At 36.5% G+C, this 20,905-nt stretch overlaps 2 protein-coding genes across 2 annotated transcripts; one reads left to right on the top strand and one right to left on the bottom strand.

Moving 5' to 3' along the window:
• The first annotated feature begins 5,203 nt into the window (after positions 1-5,203).
• On the top strand, positions 5,204-14,369 carry LOC122071931 (NADH-cytochrome b5 reductase-like protein). Its single transcript, XM_042636421.1, has 13 exons — positions 5,204-5,483; positions 6,502-6,544; positions 6,931-7,006; positions 9,138-9,197; positions 9,364-9,414; positions 10,822-10,876; positions 11,012-11,082; positions 11,166-11,217; positions 13,127-13,204; positions 13,361-13,450; positions 13,559-13,672; positions 13,840-13,908; positions 13,998-14,369. Exons 1-13 carry the CDS (start codon positions 5,319-5,321, stop codon positions 14,052-14,054), a joined length of 981 nt encoding a protein of 326 aa, XP_042492355.1. The 5' UTR covers positions 5,204-5,318; the 3' UTR covers positions 14,055-14,369.
• A 1,341-nt stretch (positions 14,370-15,710) lies between these two features.
• On the bottom strand, positions 15,711-20,583 carry LOC122094272. Its single transcript, XM_042665031.1, has 3 exons — positions 20,297-20,583; positions 18,270-18,501; positions 15,711-16,163 (listed from the first exon to the last, which is right to left on the bottom strand). Exons 1-3 carry the CDS (start codon positions 20,377-20,379, stop codon positions 15,864-15,866), a joined length of 615 nt encoding a protein of 204 aa, XP_042520965.1. The 5' UTR covers positions 20,380-20,583; the 3' UTR covers positions 15,711-15,863.
• Between the last annotated feature and the right edge of the window lie 322 nt (positions 20,584-20,905).

Below are 20,905 nucleotides of genomic sequence, written 5' to 3' on the forward strand. Positions count from 1 at the left end.
GGAAAATCCCTTATGAGACACCAGATCCGGCTCGGTTATTGATAGAGTGAATGGATCCACCATTTCTTGAAATCTCTCTTCTGATCCAAAATCGTGGTGTAACGAATATCTCCCATGTTCCGGTCATGGAGGATGTCTGAACCCCTTCCAATTCAATCAGCAAGATTTGCATTGGCACTTGGGGTTATCTGGTCCCACCAATCAGTGGACCGTTTCTATACCTCATCAGTATTGAATTCTCCAATGCATCACCTATTATTAACAATCTAAATTAAACACGATTTGGCTCCGGGTGTAACAATAACACATTTTTTCTTTCAATAAGTATAAAATCTTGTCATTTCACATGTGTACTAAAAAACTGTGTGCAACACTATGCCAACTCTTGAAAATGAGGTACTGATAAGTCATTACAATTTTTTTGATTGCTCATTTAAGTGAGAGTCAACTTCAAATGTTCGGACTAATCACCACCCAGGTGATCAGATTTCAGACGTCTTTCTTGACTCTTCACTAGTCTATATCCCAGATTCTCCATCCTCTTTGTTTTTTTAAACCCCATTGAATGTTGATCCCTATCAAAAACCCTTAAGTAAGGGAAATGGGCTTACTCTACTAAAATTACGAGTCAATACTTGAGAATGATGATAAATCGTTTCCAAATTATCTTAAATTTTCTTTTACCCCTATTTAAATAGTTTTGAATGAGAGACAAGAGACAATCAAAAGAAGATTACCCTCATTAATTCAACATCTAAACCATAGAACTAATTAGTTCGTCAAAACTATTATTGGTTAAATTTTATTTTAAAAGGCCTATCAAAAAAAAAAAATTTTTAGGGTGACTTTGTCATCTATTATTATTATTATTATTTTGTCAAATCAATTTTTTTTATTAATGGTCAAATCAAAGTAGTAGGTGAAGGTAAAAATACGATCTTGATCTTCGGGAGTGAGTCTCCTATAATTGGGGTGCTAACAACTACCACATATCCTTCTCTATTGCCATGTAAGACTAATCTAGATAGCAATCAAAACTTGAAACAGAAATAGAGAAGGCTTTATCCAAATTAATCTTTCTTAAGAAATATATATATAAAAAAAATGAATTATATATTCAATAATTACCCTATAGATGATGCCGTCTATATTAATCCATGCCTCTGAGGCTACCATTGGACAACTTTCTTTTCTTATCTAGTTGGTTATAGATAGAAAAATTCTTCAAATTAATATAAAATAGAAAAAAAAATATAATAGATCAAGAGTTTTATGTATTTGATACTGATCAATTCATTTGTCAATCATATATTAATTTTTGTCAAAGCATGGAAAGTGGCGAATGTAAATATGGCCACTAGAGAGTGAGACTCCTCTACTTGAGAATTGAGATATCAAAAGCTACATTTACACCCACACCCCCACACCCCCACCCCCCCCAAACCAAAAAAAAAAAAAAAAAGAGGAAGAGAGAAAGAGAGAGATAGAGACAGATATAGATATGCCAACATTTACTACTATATAGCCTAGAAGTTTTTTCTCACCTTGATTGCAATTGAAACCAAAATGAAATGTCAAATTCACATCTTCACCTAAAATAAGGCAAGAAGAATCAAGAGGAGAGGATAAATACTAATGTCAATAATTAAAAAAAAAAAATTGCAAAAATATGATAAAAGAGAATGGATTGTTTTCCTTCATTGTGAAAGAAGAATCCAATCCTCATGATTATCCGTATTATCAAATGACTAAACCGAAAGATATTCTCGAATTCGTCAATAGGGGTAGGAGTTTGTTGATGGAACATAGAGAAGAGTCCCATCTTATGATCACATTACCAATAGACTAGATTCTTCCTCCCCACTGGTGAAGGAAAACTTTTGCCAAAAAGAACTAAATAATTTTTTTGATAAGAGAAGAAAAACTGAAATTAGGTAGCACAAAAAAGTAAATTTCAATATTGTTTATAATCCCTATCACTAGTAGCTACCTTACAAGCTATGGTAAATATAAAGTTCATGACTGGATGACTTCCTGCCTCTTTGTGATGGAAAGTTATAGAATTTTATAGCTTTTTGATCTTGGTGACTGTGGTAAAATGCAAAAAGGGCTATGCACCCTTAGTAGGCTACGGAATAAGATGAAGTAACTCTCAATCTGAAAACCAACCTCCATTTATATTACATCCTTTTGTGAATGCCATCTTCATTCTTTCCAAAATACCTTCCGCTTCCACCACCTCTCTACGAGTAGTTGTAGTAAACTTTATGTAGATGATCCTAAACTGACCCTGTGTGAGAATTCTATACACCCATCTTGAAACTGAGTTCAAAAGACTAGTTGTATCAGCACAAACCAAAATTGGGTCTGTAAAAAAAGGGGTAGAAAAACTTTTTTTCAGACTACTATATTGAGTAAGACTATCATTTAGGCGCGCAGGATAAAATTTGAGATAAAAAATCCATCTACTAACATTCCTTAAAATTAAGCCAGGGTTAAGACTAATAGTGGAGGCAATTATATCATTTCTATGTTTCCAAACAAAATACATAGTAATAGCAAAAAACATTAAAAAAACCAAGCAAGATCCGATCTAGATAGTTATTTATTAAGAAAGTAATACTTTTCCACTTGCACAAAAAGGAGGTTGGATTTATGTTCTGCAAATGTAGGCAGAGGGTTTTTGTCAGCCAAATGGGCAACGTAAAGTCGCATTTATGAACAAGTGAAAGATGGTTTTTGTCGGACAATTCTAGAACACACAAGATTTATCAATTTTTATCTATTAACCCAAAATATCCCGAATCGGGATTCCGTTGTGTAAGGATTTCCATTGAAATGTCTTAAATTTGGGATAAATTTTTAATATCCATAAAAATTTTCACCCATTTTGGGGAATACCCCTCAAGTTGGAATGACTGTCATTACCTGAAAATGATTTGACAAGCCTTGTTCCTGCACGGGTAGAGAAGGAACTATTGCTAGTCAAAGAGCACCACCATTTGTCACTTTGGAGATATGGGGTAATTTTGATGATCCCCCTACCTGTGTGTGGTTATAAGGAGGATGATAACAATTCCAAAGTCCAGGAGTTATTAACGATAAAACAATCCACCTTGTCAAGAGAGTTGATAGAGCGAGAGTGTGGTGGTTGATGGGTTAATTGTTCCGAAGTAACCCAAGGGTCATAATAAAAAAAAGTATCAATGCCATTTCCAACCATTGATATAACACAGTTTTTGAGTGCTGGTATAATGGGCGGCACTCTATTCCAGACCTATGACCCACATTGATTGAGGACCTTTGGGTCAAAAAGGAATTTCTGATGGTAATATTTGTCTTAAATGACTTTTGACCATGTACCATTAGGTTCATATAGGAGTCTCCATCCCATTTTAAGCAGAAGAGCTTTGTTTTGAGTAGCACCATCCTTTAGACCTAATCCTCCATCTTGATGTAGCTGACATATTTTTTTCTAGGCAATAAGATGCAAATTTATGAAATTTTTAGAACTATCCCAATTTCAAAATTGGGCACAAATGGAATTAATAGTTCAACAAATTTTGATAGGAAATGCAAAACAAAACATGAGGTAAGAAGGGAATTGAATATTAAGAGTGTAAGTTTGGCCATCGTGAGCCTGAGTCTGCCTAAAGATTGTTGGAAAATTCACGGTCTACTATGTTTTTCATCCCATGAATCGAGCTAAGTTGATACCAGCCCAAGGTGTTGAGACAGCGTTGGATTGTATGCTTTGTGAATCGAAAGGGGGGGAGGGGGTGGAAAGCTTCTATCAAGGACATCAATTGGATTTGTCAATAGGGTGCATAGAGCAAAGAGAGTGTCAAGAGGGACAAAAAAAAGATGTTGGTCTACTAGCTTAGAGGTATTTTTGGGAAAAAGTTTCTGATGCAGCCTAAGTGAATGATACCATTGCCCACACTATCATTTGTGTGGCATGAGAGATTTCCCCTGATTTTGGCTGATTTTTATCCAGTGTAATTTTGATTTCACTTTGTCAAAGTGTAAACTGAATCAAAATTGGATTGAATAAACCGTAATCAGACTAATTGACACCATTGATCGAGGGAATGCTTGGAAGAGTCAAACAGCGCCAAAAATAGGGACCTAATTAAGATGCCTGGGATTTAAGATATTCTTCAACCTGTGTTTGAGATGCTGTGAATGTGGGCAACTAGAGCTTCGATGGATTCTTGTGCCAAAGGCAGAGGTAGGTGGGTGGGTGGGGTGTGAGAACATAAATGGGGGCATTGAGGACGAGCATAGAGACAATGGATGATGGGAGTAGCGGATTTATGGGTGATGGTCTTACCTAGATAGAGGGGTAATTTAAGAATTTTAAAATTCTAGGGAGAAGTAAAGGTAAAAAATCTAAATGTAAGAGAGCATAAAAAAAAGTTTAAACTAAGGATGCGTTTGGTAGGAACAAAAACAACGTTTCGTGTCAAAAACTGAAATTTTAATTTTTGTGTCAAAATACATTTTTTTTAACAAAATTGGAAGACGGAACTACATTTTGTCATTCTACCAATTCTAGTTTCTACCCCTTTCTCTTTTTTTTTTTTCACTTTTTGTTCCAACAAAAAATGAAACACACCATAAATCCATCAAAAGCTTTATTCCGTTTTTTCATTCTCATAAAACGAAAAAACTCTAGAAACGTTTTTCTGAAACATTACCAAACACAACCTAAAGAAATATTAATAAATATAGGCCAAGTGTAAGGTAATGATAGAAATTTCCCCTAAGTTTAATTATGTGTTGGATGTACCTAATTTTTTTCTATTAGGTCACGTTTGTTTTTCTAATGCCAATAAAATAGGGGGAAAAAAAAGTCCAGACATTTACAATGACAATTACCAAATTTTACATGAATGAGTCTTGCTTGCTCTTTTGTTAATCCAATAAAGACCCGGCCATTATTAAAAATGTAGATCCTTAATTTTATCTTTAGAGGCCTAAGATGGGAATTGAACAGTAAGTACAAAGAACATAGGACTGGACCACCTGGCGTCACATTGCATAGTTGTAGTGTTTTACGTGTCATCCCTCTTTTTTTTTTTTCTTTTATCTTTTTTATATATATATATATATATATAATGGGTTAATTTTTAAAAATTTTCTTAGCTTGGTCCCACCCACCCCCCGGGACGCCTTGCCCAAGCCCAAAACAGTTGGAACTAGAGCTGTCTTCAAAAGTTTGACCAGAGTTCAGCCTTCATCTCTTCTTCTATAAGAGCTGTTCTTCTGAGGTTACGCAGACTCATTTTCATCTCTTCTTCTTCTCATAGATCGTAATGGCTCTATTCCTCAGGAGATTAGCAAAGGCTGCTCCAGTTTCATTGAACAATGCATTCAAAGATGGACCCAAATCAAATTCCGGTGGTTTTCGAATTCCATTTGGAGTAATCGCTGCTCTTTCTGGTGGAATCTCATATTACTACTACTCTTCCCCGAATTTGGTAATTCCTACAGTCTATTTACTCTTTTCTGTGCAAACTGCTTGTAGATTAAATGGTATCTTCATTTGGGTTTTGGAGGAAGTCTGTTTTTTCGGAGTATTGGGATGAGTATTATGTAAATGTTTATAGAAGAAACGGGTTGACGTCTATTTGTCATATATCTGTCTGTATCGATCTTTGGATACATCTTATTCAAATTTAACTTGTTGAAAATGGATGGGTATATTTTTTGTATTTGCTCCATGTATTTGGGTTTTTTTTTAGAATGTTTTGTGAACTCTAAATAATGAAATTAAACGCTGACTAGATTTTGATGTTCACATCATTCTTTGGCTCTGATGCTCCTTGGTATCAGGGATGGTTGTTGAATTGAATTTTTCCTTTCCTATGGTTTTCTGTGAGAGAAAAGTTAACTTTTGAAAAAAGAAAGAAAGAAAAGGAAAATGAATTTTGGAGTTATTAGTTGTAATGAACTAATTTATAGTTCCTTTTAGTTTGCTATCTGCAAGTTATACCTTTTCAAAGTTAAACCTTGGTAGTTCTTGGGCTAGTTTATACTGAGAAATATTAATATTTAGATGCTTGATCTCTATTTGTTCCAATATATAGTCTTCATCATTATAATGATTCAATTTTGTTTACCGTTTTTATCTGTGCATTTAATCAGATTTTGACTAATTCGAGTCTCCTCACGACTGATCTGTTACATGGGTTAGGTGTGGCTGCGTGTAACCGGGGTTTACCGTTGGACCTGAGCAGTAAAACCAAGCAGGTTCAAGGGGTTCCTCGTTAGCAAAAAAAAAAAATTTATGAAATATTGTTTTAAGCATTTGACTAGTTTGTATGTTTCTAATTTTATTGGTCTTATATTCTAAGTCATGGATGTTGGAATTTAGGTCCTCTTTCCATCTTGCTTTAATTTTTTGTGAATGTGCTATTCTTATCCTTCAGTGTCTGTAATCTACATTTAGTTCATTATTTGATTACATGTTGAGAGGTGAAAGTCCTTTGATTGCAGGTTCAGCTAGATCACAGTAATGAAGAAGCTGGTGAAAAAGTTGGTCAGATTCCATGCCATATCTATTTTTTTATTTTTTTATTATTTTTTAAATGTGAATCTGAAGAAACACTTCACAGCTTATGTAAATTATCTAAATTGAAACAATCATTTATTGCTGACCTGTTGTAAATTTTATCATGCTTTTAGAAGTCCGTATATATGAAATGTCAGTCATTTGTTTACCAAGTGGAAAAGTGTGTGCCTTTCGAATGATGCTCCCCATGTAAACAAGCCTAAAAATCCCAAAATCCTGCTGTCTTATCTTGTTCTTGGCCTTGCTTTAAGAATTTTATGCGAAACTTGAAGCTTGGAATTTGTATGGCATCCTACTATATATGTTCCTGACCATTACTTTATACTCATTTGGAGCTTTTGTACATTTTCCAGCACTCAATCCAGAAAAGTGGGTTGAGTTTAAGTTACAAGACAGTGCAAGGGTCAGCCACAACACAAAGTTATTCAGGTTAATCCTCTTTTCCTAATCCTACTTCTCAATTTCTATAAGATGAGGTAATTTATGTTTTATAAACTTGGGTACCTATGGCTTTTGCAACTTGATCAATTGATTCAGTTTCAAGCCATAACAAGTCTAAAGTCTGACTGCTCATCAGGGCACAAAAAATGGTTGTACTTTAGCTGAATTTTTCAATAATGAATGACTTGGGTTAAATTGATTGCTGAGTCATTTCTCCATTATATAGTAGTAATACATTGGTTTCTGCATTTTTTTTTTTTTTAAATCTTCTCCATTATCACCATGGGATGATATGGTGCTATTTGGAGCTTTTAAGGAGAGTAAAGGATGAGGGGAAGGCCGAAAGTGACAAGCATTGGAGTGGTAAGAAAATATTGAGTTCTTATATGGGTTGTAAAAAATATTTAAATACAGTGGATATCAGACTAGGATTTTTTTACAGCTTCTTTAGTAGGGTGGATCTCTTCTGGGGTTGCTTTGATATCATTTGGCTTTGTATTGAATGTATTGTATGCATTAAAAACGAGTTTAATGAGAAGTCGAAACAACCAATAAAGGGAATGTTATTGATTCAAGAGCTTCAAAGGATCTAGTTATCTAGAGGAACAGTTTTTTATGCCCCTTTCATTTCCTTTTAAGAATCAAAAGAAAAAACTTTTCAACCTATATACCCTGCTTTCTAAAAACGCCATGGAAATAAAAAGAGAAAAAAGAGAAATAGAGGTGATAGACAGACTAATGATGCAATAACAACTAAAGCAATACCAATTAAAAAAAAAAATGAATAAACTAAGGCATTGTAAATATTGGAGAGGAGGAGAAAACAATGTGATTTCTGCAGTTGCCTTGAGGTTGCAGTTTTCTGTCATCTTCATATTTTTCTTTTCTTAAGTAGTGAATTAAATTTTGTGGGAGTTTTGTATTTTCAATTTCTTTCTTTTGTGAATTTATAAGGATTCTTGAAACTCAAACGTTTTGGTAAGCTATGAGATTAAGAAGTTTCATGATTCGTAAGAGAGGCTGGTGTAGTACTAATGGTTTTTAAAATTTTAAGCAGGGGTTTGAATTAGTTTGAATAGTGAAATTGGAGTAGATGGGATGTTTGTCATGGAATTACGTACAGAGCTAAAAGCATTTTTTAGGAACCAATAAAATTGTTTTTGTTTACCTTTTTTTTTTAATAAAGATAAAAATGAAATATTGACTTTGTTATATAGTTTTGAAAGTACTTTTTACATTCTGTATTGTGGATCTTTATGTCCCTCTGCAGCAGTGTTTTGGTCTGTATACGTGATATGCATATTAATTTAATATTTGTGGTAAGACATCCCTCTTACATTTTTCTCCTTTATTCTTATTTTCCTTAATAACCCTATGATACATTGCACTATGGTAAAAGGTCCGGGTTGCCAGGGGCCCAGAGTAAATGCCCAGTACAAGTCTTTAGGGCGGCCACTTTGCTCATAGGCAGGACTAGCACTGGGTAATGGCCATTTTATAGCACATTTACTCAGAAAACTCTTGGTATGGAAGTACTTTCTGTCCTAAGGAATACATCTTGGGGAAATTGTGAAGGCACAAGAAACTGCTGATTCCATAAAGCCATAATATTGACATCAGTGTCATACAGTCAAACTGCTCCAGTCCAGTTTCTAGATCATGTAATAGCTCTTGATGTAAGATGAACTTTAAAATCAAGAGGTGGGTGATTGGATCAGTGTTTACTTTATGTGATTTGTCTTTCAAACTCCTGGCGATTCCTGAAAAAAGAAAAAGAAGTGATTTTAGAGGTTCTGTAGATCTCAGCTTGTAATATGGATTTCTTTGGAGTTTGATCAATAATATATGGATCATGTTCGTTAATCTGATTGATTCAACTGTGGATCTTGTTTCGTCCGATTATCCATTAATGATTTGCTTCATTGCATGAATTCCATTAAATGGTCAAAGGTTCTATTGAATATTGTGTATTTATTTATTTATTTATTGGATGGGTTGAATATTGTGTATTAAGAACTCTAACCACATTTTTTTCTGTTTTATTTAGTTCCTTCATCCTAATCATCTAGACTTCTAATGAAATTTCCAAACATGAATTTGATCTTTCACAATATGGCAGGTTTTCATTTGATCCCACCGCTAAGTTGGGCCTGGATGTTGCATCATGCTTTTATACAAGGTACTTACTCCACACAACATATCAACCATTTTTCCTTTTAATTTAAGGAGCTTTTGCTATGATTTTAGTTAATTTAAGTGGTTTCGTTTATAGAGTATGATGACCTGTATGATTGAATCTCTTGAATTGTCTGCTGCTCGTATTTAATACTTTCTCCTTACTGCAGGGCCCCGCAAGGGCTAGATGATGAAGGAAAGATGACATATGTGCTCCGCCCGTAAGTTTTTCTGTTCAAATCATAACTAGGCTGATCTGCACATGTCTGCATGTTTGGTCCCAGGCCTCCAGTGACCTGGGTTTATACCACTTTCTTGTCTCACTAAACTTCTAACCCACTAACACTACCTGCTTGCCTGATGATGTTTCCATCTGTTGGTTAGAGAAGAGCTAGATCTAAAAGATGTGGAACAAAACCATGGCTTGGGGCCTTTTAAGAGTCAAGTCAGAATAGGTTTTTTGTCTTGACAAAGTTGGTCCATCTTGAGGGGAGGTGCAGGTGTATTTCTTTTAATTAGTTATTGAGTCAATAGTTTTTTTAGTATATGGTAGCAGTAGTCTTACATATAAATAACAATGACTCAGCCTTATCCAACTTGATGGGCAAAAACAAAGTAGGGAAAAAACTGAGGTCCAAACAGGAAAGGGGATGAGGAAAATAAGAAAATAGGGAATGAAAGAGAGAAATGACAGGGAGATGAAAGTAAAAGGAAAGAGGCACAACCCAGCAAGTTATAAGAAAATCACCTAAATGGGTCAGCTACATGGATCCTAGCCCTCCAATACGCTCTATCTGAGGTCATACTTGGGGCAAGCCCTAGACTCTGCATGCTATTCCTTACAACCTCTCCTGTGGGGTGTGGGTGTGTGTGTGTGCGTTTTTGTTGTTTCTAATTCCTGAAGTATCCAACTCAAAATCTTAAGCTATCAGGTGGAGAGGCCCAAGTATATGAAGGCATCCAAGCTCCCAAAGTTTTCCAATATGGAAACACACTCCTCACATGTTGCCCCTCTTTTGGGTGGAATACACATGGCAGGTGTGGCCCCCTCTTTTGGGTGATTGTACACAAGTATATATCAACACTGTGGGCCTGATGGCTCTAATACCATGTAACAACTACTTATTCCAAAAGCTCGGGCTGTTAGGAAGGGCACAGGACAATGCATGTGCATGGTGACATTCACGGCTCTATGGAGTGAAGGAAATTTTCATGTATGTGAAGTGATGGATAAAAATTTTAAAAAATAAGTGGGACCCACATCCCCTCAACGCATGTCATGTAAATTACTTCACATATATGGAGATTCCCTTGACTCGGCTCTGCACGTGGCACCTAGGGTACAGGATGCAGGGGCACAACAACACACTCCCCTACACCCTGCACCTACCTGGGATTGAACACCCGACCTAGCTTTTGTACCATGCTGAAGTATCCAGACCAAAAGCTTCGGCTACCAAGCGGCGAGGCCCAACCAGTATATGAAGGCATCCAAGACCCTAGAGTTTGCCAATGTGGGTTATTCCCAACACTAATGCTATTGTGTTTTTAGACATAACTAATCATTTTTTCCCCTTAAATGAACATGGACTTGCTTAGATTTTCTTATGTACAGTTTTTTTATTCAGGTATACTCCTATATCAGATCCAGATTCCAAGGGATATTTTGATTTGTTGATTAAGGTATCCACTGTCAATGGGCCACTTATCTTCCTATGAATTTTGAGTTCTACTTCCACCGATTTATCAATGTTGCTTCAAAGAGCAAACCTCCTAATCCGTGTATACTGAAGTGCTTTGTAATATAAAATGGTGCAGATGTATCCTGATGGAAAAATGAGTCAGTATTTTGCAAATTTAAAAAAAGGCGATGTATTAGAAGTTAAAGGGTAACCCTCTCCACATGCACTTTTATCAGCTGGAAAACTACTTTGTCGCTTCTTCTTACTATTTTATGGACTTCTATTTGCAGGCCAATTCAAAAACTCAGATACACTCCCAACATGAAGAAAAACATTGGCATGGTGAGGAAAAGGCATCTGTGGACCCAAGACTAATTTTTTATGTTTCATTATTCAAATGTTATAGGAAAATAAAAGAGAAAAACAATTCATAAGACCAAAAAGAAAAAAGAGCAAAACGGGATGACCCATAGCCATGACTGCAAATAACGCATTACTGCGGCAGAGTTGTAGGATGGGAAGAGTCTGTTGATTCCATTATCATTCCTACATGTGGATGTTGCGAATTACAATGCAGCTCAGACCAATCTTTAAAAACCTAAGTTAAGCCTGATCTGAGGATATAACAAGATATAAACATCTGATGTAGATGACCTTTCAGATATTTTACCTATATAATTATCCAGGGGGATAAAATAAAAATGAGAAAACAAGTTTTTGATTCTCTTCATTAGTTATTTTTAGTTGTCTTCTATCTTTAGAACCATCCCATATGCGATGACTGAAAGGGGAAATTTCAATTAGATGACTGACCATATAGTTGAGGTGGGCCAGAAATTTTGTACGAGGCAAATCAAGTGGGATCTATATGTATCTATCCAACAGCTGGAATGGCCACACCATCCCTTCATGAGACAAATTTACATATTTCACTAGTGATATGATGCAGAATTTCAGAAGAAAAATAGTAAGTAGAACATGCGGTTAAGAGTTGGTTCAGCTCTGATCAGACTCAAGTTTAAGTCTTCAATGGCCAAGTATTTGTGGGTTTTCTATTGTAAATGGCCAATTTCTCTATAAACCCAAGTATGAGGGATTTGGGTCCTATATGAGATTGGGTTTTAGTTTCTAATTCTGCTTCAGATTTCTTGAAGGTTTAGGTTAGATTAGGTCCATATTGAGTTACTAATTAGGATTATTTATGTTTTGTTGAAGAACTCTGGGTTTAGATACTCTAGAAGCCTTAGAAAGTTTCTACTTTCAGATTCCTTGGTTCTCAAGTTTAGGAATTTAGGAAAGTTTCTAATTTGAGTTGTGTTATATATAGAAAGTTGAGGGATTATTGCGAGTTCTGTTATAAATAGAAAGTAGGCTCCCTGATGATTCCAAGGTTTGGGGTACTGGTGGTGATTCCTGATCATATTGTTCTTTTCTATTGTTTCTTTTATTTCTTTTTTTTTGTCCCAGTTGTATATCAGTAGCAATTCATCAAGTTATCTGTTTTCTTTCAATTTGGTTCTATCTCTTTATCTGTGATTTTGACGCAAGCTGATCTCCCACTGGCATACACCGGTTTGAGGTTAGCACTGCATAATGGCCACTTAGCCAACCTTTGCATGTGTACCATTGATATGATTGGCTCTTTATACGGTTGGATACATAGGGGAGCCTTCTACGTTTCCTACATATTAATATTTGTGTCCTACCATGGCCTACCGTGTATGGGAAATTCTCCTTGTTTATCAGCTGTTAAAACCTGTTCCATTTCAAAATGCTGAGATTTACATTCATCTTCTCAAAATTTATCCTTCCATGTAGCAAACTGCATTTGAGCTGCAACTTATTGGTCGAGTAGAGGGTAAAGTTGGCTATACGTGGACCTTTTCTTGGTGCCATCTGAGTTCCATATGGCATATTTTGGACCCTTGTAACCAAATTAAGATGCAAGATCCATATATATATATATATATATATATATATATATATGGGAAAAAGATTGCTATGCTGCCCTTGTACAGGTTCCTTTATACCCTTCTCACATAATAAACAGATGGCCCCACACTGATTCTCTCTCCTATTCTGACCGCGTGGGGCTCATGTGGACCCATATGGATAATAGCATTCTCCAACCTCTCATTGGTGTAGCATGCAGATTCCTTTTTACACTGCCCTTGTTGGAAACATACCAACTAAAAAACATTAACTTAACAGGCATGTCTTTCTAATGCTTAGAGATATTCTTTTGTCCCAGATTGCAGGTGGTTCTGGAATTACACCGATGCTGCAGATAATTGATGCTGTTATAAAGAATCCTGACGACACCACACAGGTAAGCCTCTTGTGTCTGTTATAAAGTGGGTCTAAATAAGAAATGGTAGTCCTTGTATCATTTCAGGGTACTACTAGGAATTTGTATACTATTGCTTATCTGGTTTCATGCATGAGTAGTAGCACTCTTAAGTGGGATGGCTTTTTGTTCTTTCAGGTGTCTCTGATTTATGCTAATGTATCCCCAGATGACATACTACTCAAAGAAAAACTTGACACACTTGCAAAAAGCAATCCTAATCTGAAGGTTGTTGCAGTTACTGACTGACATGCTAGTTGTGGTTTTGAGTCCTGGAGTTGGTTTCATTATTTTACACAAAAGAGCTAAGATTTTTTTTTCTTGGGGAACTACCAGGTATTTTACACAGTAGATAAACCTTCGAAGAATTGGAAGGGTGGTCAAGGTTTTGTTTCAAGGGATATGGTTGTGAAAGCCTTGCCTGGTCCTGCTGAAGACTCATTGATTGTTGTAAGTAGTAATCTTCACTTTTTGTGCTCAGTGCTTACAGCTTTTCATTAGTTCATCAATCTTTATCATCAAACGAAAATATGATTACTATTATCCGACCCTATGTGCACACTAATTGAGAATTCAATCTAAATCCTGCCACTATTTTTGCTACCATCACCTTCCAGGTATGCGGCCCCCCTGGAATGATGAAACACATCTCTGGTGACAAAAATAAAGATCGGACACAAGGGGAGGTATATGAGGACTTTTTATTCTTTTATGTGTGCTGATTCTTTATTGCTGGAAAATGTTTCTTAAGTATTATATCTTTCTGTTTGTGCAGCTCACAGGTCTACTAAAAGAACTTGGATACACAGAGCAGATGGTATATAAGTTTTGACCCACTGAAGGTGGTGAAGCCTTTCAGTTTTCATCTTAAAACTATGGAGACTTCTGGTGGTCCCGCAGACTTTTGGAGTTTTGGTTCCTCCTTCCCTCCCTTTTTCTGTAGTAGTGAAAAAAAAAATTTTGCGGAAAAATAATCCCGGGATAAAATTTAGATTTGCAGAGATCTGAATGTTCAATTTTTTTTTTTTTTTCAAGCATAAAAATGGGTATGGAATCGCCATGTATTCCCCCAGGCATATGATGCAAATTTTATAGCCGAGAATGATAATCTTATCCATTTAATGAACATGACAGATCTGAAATCACAGCCATCATTGCCAAGTTCTTCTCATAAGAACTTCCTTAAAATGATTACAGCCAATCCCGTGAATTCATTTGGGATATCTGTGCAAAAAAAAAGCTTTATATGCAGTCCCCATGACATTTCCTTACCCTTCCCCTTTCTTAAGGATGTATTGAAGTCAAATCCCTTAGAGGCAGAGTTGGGATTTGGACGAAACCAGGGAATGGCAAGGATTGGAGTGCTTAGAGATAATATGGATTAGGCTTCCAGTGGGGAGGAAAGTTAACAAAAAGAATTCACAGAAACAAAGGAGACACTATGAAAAGAAGGGGACAGTTTCTCTGAGCCTAAGACCTTAACTTTTTTCTTTCCTGGAAATTGAATAAAAAATCATTCTATGAGAGGTAAGAAATGCTGTAGGTTTAGACAACTATTCTCCTGAAAAGAATCAATATAAGGAGAATGAAAGACTGTTCCCAAGTGAAAAGATTGGAGAAAAGGGTCTTCTCGTCTGGATGAATACGAAATGAATTTTGTTTTCATGATTGAACTGCAATTAGTCCTATTTGTCGGGAAAAAGATCCTCTCTAATTATTGGGCCACCCAATTAGTAGACCTGGGGTTGCACATGTATGTGCTGGTATGCGAGTTTTCCCCACCGTTGAATGACTAATTGCCCACTAATTGGGCAACCAAATAATTGGAGGGGAACTGAATCTTTTTTTTTATTTTATTGATGGAAAGAGAAATAAAAACATCATTATCCGGGGTTCCAGAAGCCGGATCCTATTTGTTGACACCGAGGGATGGAGAGATGCAAGGAGCTTCCTCCATTTGAGGTCGGATCCTCTCCAACCCTCCAGCCCTTCCAGTGCGCATCTGATGGTGGGAATGGCCTTGGGGTGTATGCATTCACCCAACTGTTGGATGCACACCCTCTATTTCACTGCAGATAATCGTCAAACATCTCATTGCATCGGACTCTGCTCTGCTGGAGTGGCGTGTAAGGCAATCAAGAATGACTCTCACAGGATCCTGTTACGACAATGTTGTCAGGAGAAGCTTATAGCATTGCATTTCCAATATACAGTACAAGTCCCACCAAATTGAAATCGGATGAGGCGTAGGACACATCAGTAGACAGGAAAACCTGACTTGCAAATGTTGTCTACTACCTTTCTCACTCTAGCTAATCAAACATCTTACTCTCCGGCCTCTTAAATCCCACCCTACCAAAACCATATAAACAAACAGGGCCAAAACGAAACATCACGACACGGCGGGGAAAGTCGTCATGACTGATGCAACTGTAAAAAAGCAGAACTCAGTCCCCTCAAGCTTATGACCCCAAAATGTGGAAATAAATGGCATAAAATGACCAGACTAATATTAAATTTTAAACCTCATAGAATGCAAGACAATGTTCAGGCATACTTTGTTTTTTCGTCACCTCAGCCCCAAACAAAAGGGCTTCAAAGAAAATTTGCTTTGGATGATACATTTTGTTACAACTTCAACTCATTTCAGCTTCGACTTTGCAGAGCTTTTCAGAGGTTTGGCAACAGTACGGACCGGTGCACTTCCTCCAGTTATCTTCTTCACATCATACTTTACAGATGCAAATGCACAAACCAGAGCAATAACAATTGTTGGATATACATAAACGGCCTTCGTAGGATCAGTGTTAACAGGTTTTCCAAGAATTCCTTCCTTTACAAGACCCCAAATGACCAGAAGAGTCCCAAACATGCTCATCCTACCTGGTTTCAGCAGACAAACAAGAGCTCCTGCCACAGAAAAGTAGCTGCCTGCAAGGACCTGGTAAAAGAACCAAAGAAAACTGAGAAGGAAATAGAGAGGGGAACTCCAAGGCACTCTCATCTGGTAAAAGCAGGTAGACTGGTTCTAATTCAATCTGTTTTGTCCTCCATTCCAACCTATCTTGTTACATGTTTTCATTTCTCCCTCAAGATTGGCAAAGAATGGCGGGAATTTTGATAAAAAAGCATCAATTAAACTTAATCATGGAAATGGATATGCTAACCAAAATCAGTAGGAGGATTGGGTCTCAGAGATGCAATGACACACAATAATGCTTTATTTCTCAGACTAGGTTGGAGACTGCAAGCCAACCCATCCACTCTATGGGCTTCCGTTTTAAAGTTAAGATATTTTCCAAATAAATCCCCGGTGAGTCCTCCTTTATCTTCTAAGAATGGTTCTTGGATAGGGAAAAGCATTTTGAGCATTTTGACTACTTCAAAAAAAATTTGTTTGTTGGAGGGTGGGTCATGGTGAATCCATTGATATTTGGAAGGATACTTGGATTCCAAAGCTAGAAAGGCTTTACTCTTCTACCATCAACCAATGTGAATCAAAATGTTTGTTAAATTTAGAAGAATTGATCATTAATAGATCTTGGAGTGTTGGACTTATCACTTCTATTTTTCCCAAAATCTATCTCTGATTTAGTTGTGAAAATCCCCCTTGATAACACCTACAAAGGCCAAAGGATATGTTCTTTGACAAAGACAGGATTTCTTACAACTAATTTTTCTGCATCTTTCTTATTTCATAACTCAGAGGTCCCATGCATCTAGTTATCATTCGTTGTTAAGGAAGACTCTTCGGAAACTTCGGATTCACCCAAATTTCAATTATTCCTCTCGAGATTTATTAATGAAGGATTAACAATGAGGGCTAGACTGTCCAAGTGGCTAAATGATGATATAACTTGTGTATTGTGTCATAAGAAGATGGAAAATGATTGACACATGTTCTTATCTTGTGAGTTTTCTACGAGGATATGGGCTGCAGGGCAGTTGTGATTAAGAACAGAATTTTTGAAGGGAGAGAGTATCCTTCACTTATTTCCTCCTTCACCATTCCCAACTCTTTCTCCAAATCAGAAGTCTCTACTATTTTTAGCATCATGGCCATCACTACCTACTTCATTCGGTCAGCTATGAACCAACCTGTATTCAGTAGTGAGTCCCCAATTCCTTTTAGATTGTGAGATGCATTTCAAGATGGGTTGCAGAGTTGAATGTACTATATCATCCGAGTCAAAAGTTAGATGATAGAGATTCATATGTATCATATCTGCCTTTACACTTCTACACTGATCTCTACCTGCTACTGGTCATCCACTCGTGATTGCTGATGGAGGTTTTGATATCCAAATAAAGGAAGCTGGAGGGGCAGCATTGATTATCATCAATAATATGTTCGATTCAGCTATTATGGATTATAGGCATCCATAATCCCAAAAAGAAGCAGAGGCCAGGGGGCTTCAACAAGGAGTTTGTGGAGCAAGGTCATTGGGTAGCACCACCATAGAAGTATGGATAGAGTCTCAAAATCGGGTGGACTGGCTTCAGAAGAGGGATAATGTATCATGGCCATGGGATTTTTATTTTGTTTTATTTTTTTCTGTCTGTTAGATATTAATATTCTTTTGAACTCTTTCAATTCTGTAACTATTAAGAAGCAAAGTAGGGTAGTTATTGGAGTGGCCCATAAGTTAGCAATGTGGGATTGAAAAAACAAATTGCGAGGCAATTCCTCGAGAACATTTCGGACGTAATATCCTGTTTTTAATTTTTTTTTTTCTATTTTCTTATAATATATAAAATAAAAAATAAATAAATTCTGCACACAAAGAGCATATCAATAGAGCTACAAGTCACGGTCTTCTATGCCTAAGTCTTCATCAGCCATTTTTTCCATCTCATCAAGTTGGAAAACAAATGGTGAAAGTTTTACAAGAGAAAATGCCATAAGTTGCACTTTCCTTTTGCATACGAGATTTAGGTGGTATACACCAAATAGAGCCAAGCCGCTTTATATGCAAAGTGTATAGCCTGTTTAGTATCTTGAATTTCCTCAATTAAAATGGAAAGTTGAAAAGTTGCGATGTCAAACCTCAAGGCGCTGGAGTTCAGTCACTGGGGAAGCTTCTTTCACATTTGTCAGGTTGTAGATGTTTAGTATGTTATCCCATCTGGGGATTGTCATATTGTTGATGATACCATTAGCAACAGCCCCAGGGTAGAGAAGAGCCTTCATTACAACTGCAGGGAAAATATCGTTTGCTACCAACTGTGAAGATGTCACCTCTAATGGTGTGGTACACATCCCTGATCGACATGGGACCCTGTCAAGTGAAGAACCAAATTTCATCATTAATCCAAATAGGTAGAACCAAGTTGTACATCATTTTTCCTAATAAATGTAAGTTTGTGGTAAGAACAAAATATTGGCAGGCTTAATGGTATTATTCCCTTGGAGAAAGGCAGACTAATATTCTAATTGGAATGGATTTGACTAGACTAACTACTAAATACAAACAAGTAAGTTGGTGCATTAACTCTACCGCCAAGGCCAAATAACAATGCATCAAATTTCAATACCTATTTGGAGTCAAAAGATCCAAGGCTAAGCCAATATGGATTTAATCCGGGAAAACAACTTCTACAACCAGGAGCTGCATTAAAAAAGGTTGATGTAATTTTGTGAAGATTAGATAAATGTTTATACTCACTGGATAGATCAAACTAAGGTTACACAAAGGGGGAAAATTTTCTATAATTGAATTAAGTAAAAAAAAGTGAAGGAAACCCATATCTTGGACTGAGAAGTGAAACAGACTGGATAATTTGTTTCATCAAGAGGCTTTATATAGCCATGCCTTGCCATGAATCGGTCTACAATCAGTTGATGTGGAATTTACAAGATAGTGAGATCTGGATCATAAGGAATGAAGTAAAGTAGCTATATAGTCTGTTACAGTGATGAATCATGAGAGTTACATCTTGGATCAACTTAAGACTGGTAGAGATGACATTTTCAGAGACAAAAAAGGAAAGCCAAATCTAAAACAAGGAGGGAAACATTTAAGGATAATTTTTAAAGAAGGTGCTCCATGCTGTACTAATCTGATCCACGAGACCAGTATAAATGGAAACTCCAAGAATAAAATCTGCAACCTCGAAATGAAATCAAGAGGTTTCTGCAGTTGGTCCCAAGAGAAGATACTACAGTCCTACAGTTGGGTTACTTAAAGAGCACCAAGTGGAACTTTTACAACAAAGTATAAAAAATGATTTTTCCACATCCCCTTTTCTTCCAGGAAATTGTAGAACTTCCTTAAGTAAGCAAAACATGACTTAGTTGCTCATGCATCTAATTATGTGTTAAATTTCAAACCCAAAAGCTTAAGCTATCCATAGGGGATTATTCTCAACACTGTATTGTAGTATTATAGGTGAAAATGAATACACAGACACCAAATTTTTTGAGAAGGAATGAGACCAGAACAACTTGTGATATTATTTCATGAAAATGCAGTACATTGGTACTTCTAGATGAACCGAATAAAGGCACCAACGCAAGAAATTCTACAATTGATTTTTATAGAAAAAACATGGTTAAACGCTACTTGCCATTAAATTAGGAGTAAAAATCAAAATATAACCAAAGATGGTAGCTTTCTTAGTCATCAAAATCGATGGGTTAGTAACTGGGTATTGATGCCACTGAACTGAAACTGTACAAGCTAATTGAAACCCAATTAATCGAAGAATCAGGAGAATAACCCATATGAATAAGTGAAATTTATTTTCGAAATTTAAATAAAAACAAATCCTCCAAGATGATGGGAACACCGAGTGTACGAAATCAACAAGCAAAGGTATTATCTAAGTTTCACAAGACAAATATAGTAGAATTCCAAACTCTGAAGAACAAAGCAGGCCCAGATCGTAGAAATTTCGAATTAAACCATTTCACTAACGTGAATTTCAAGGCAGAGTGAAGAAATTTCAAGAGACAAAGATACCCAGATCCAAGAACAGACAATGATTTGGTTTGTTTTGGTTTTGTGGATTAAATGCATCCAACCATAGAGACAAGCAAGTCCATGAAGACTGAAGAGAGACAGTGAGACTCACCTGAAGAGAGGTATCTGAAAGATGATGAGGAAAAAATAGATGCGAGCAGCAATCGTAGACATCTTGCCCCTTGTAGAAGCCATTGAGAGAGAGAGAGAGAGATATCTTTGTTCCTCTTCTTGGGTAGAGACGACCACGATTTGGGAAAGGTAATTTACATATCTAATACGAAGGATCGACGTGGAGTCGGTTTCCCCTAAATTACACTTTCCCAGTAAGTAATTACTTCTCAGTCTCTATATTATTTTTTGTTTTGACGGGTGTTAGTGGAGAAAATTTTCGCTGCTGACCTGATTGCACCTCCCATGGCGGCAGTAGATTTGAAAATATATATCTTGAGTGAATTTTTTTATTTCTATCCTTGAGATTCTATTTCTTTAACTGCTATTAGATAATTGCAATCCAGGCACCAGCCAAGTTTCATTTGGTGTTAGTTGTCTATCAGAAATATCGTTGATTAGTCGCGTGGCGTGGTGTCTCCCCGTGCAACAGCAAACACCTTAGAGGTTTTGGATTTATCATTCAGGACTGCCAACTGCCAAGGCATCTCTGTTCCAGCAATCTCAGAATCTATGGAATTCACATCAGTTCTCCAAAGTGAAGTTCTTG

Source organism: Macadamia integrifolia, chromosome 2 (genome assembly GCF_013358625.1).
Source record: "Macadamia integrifolia cultivar HAES 741 chromosome 2, SCU_Mint_v3, whole genome shotgun sequence".
NCBI lineage: Eukaryota > Viridiplantae > Streptophyta > Magnoliopsida > Proteales > Proteaceae > Macadamia > Macadamia integrifolia.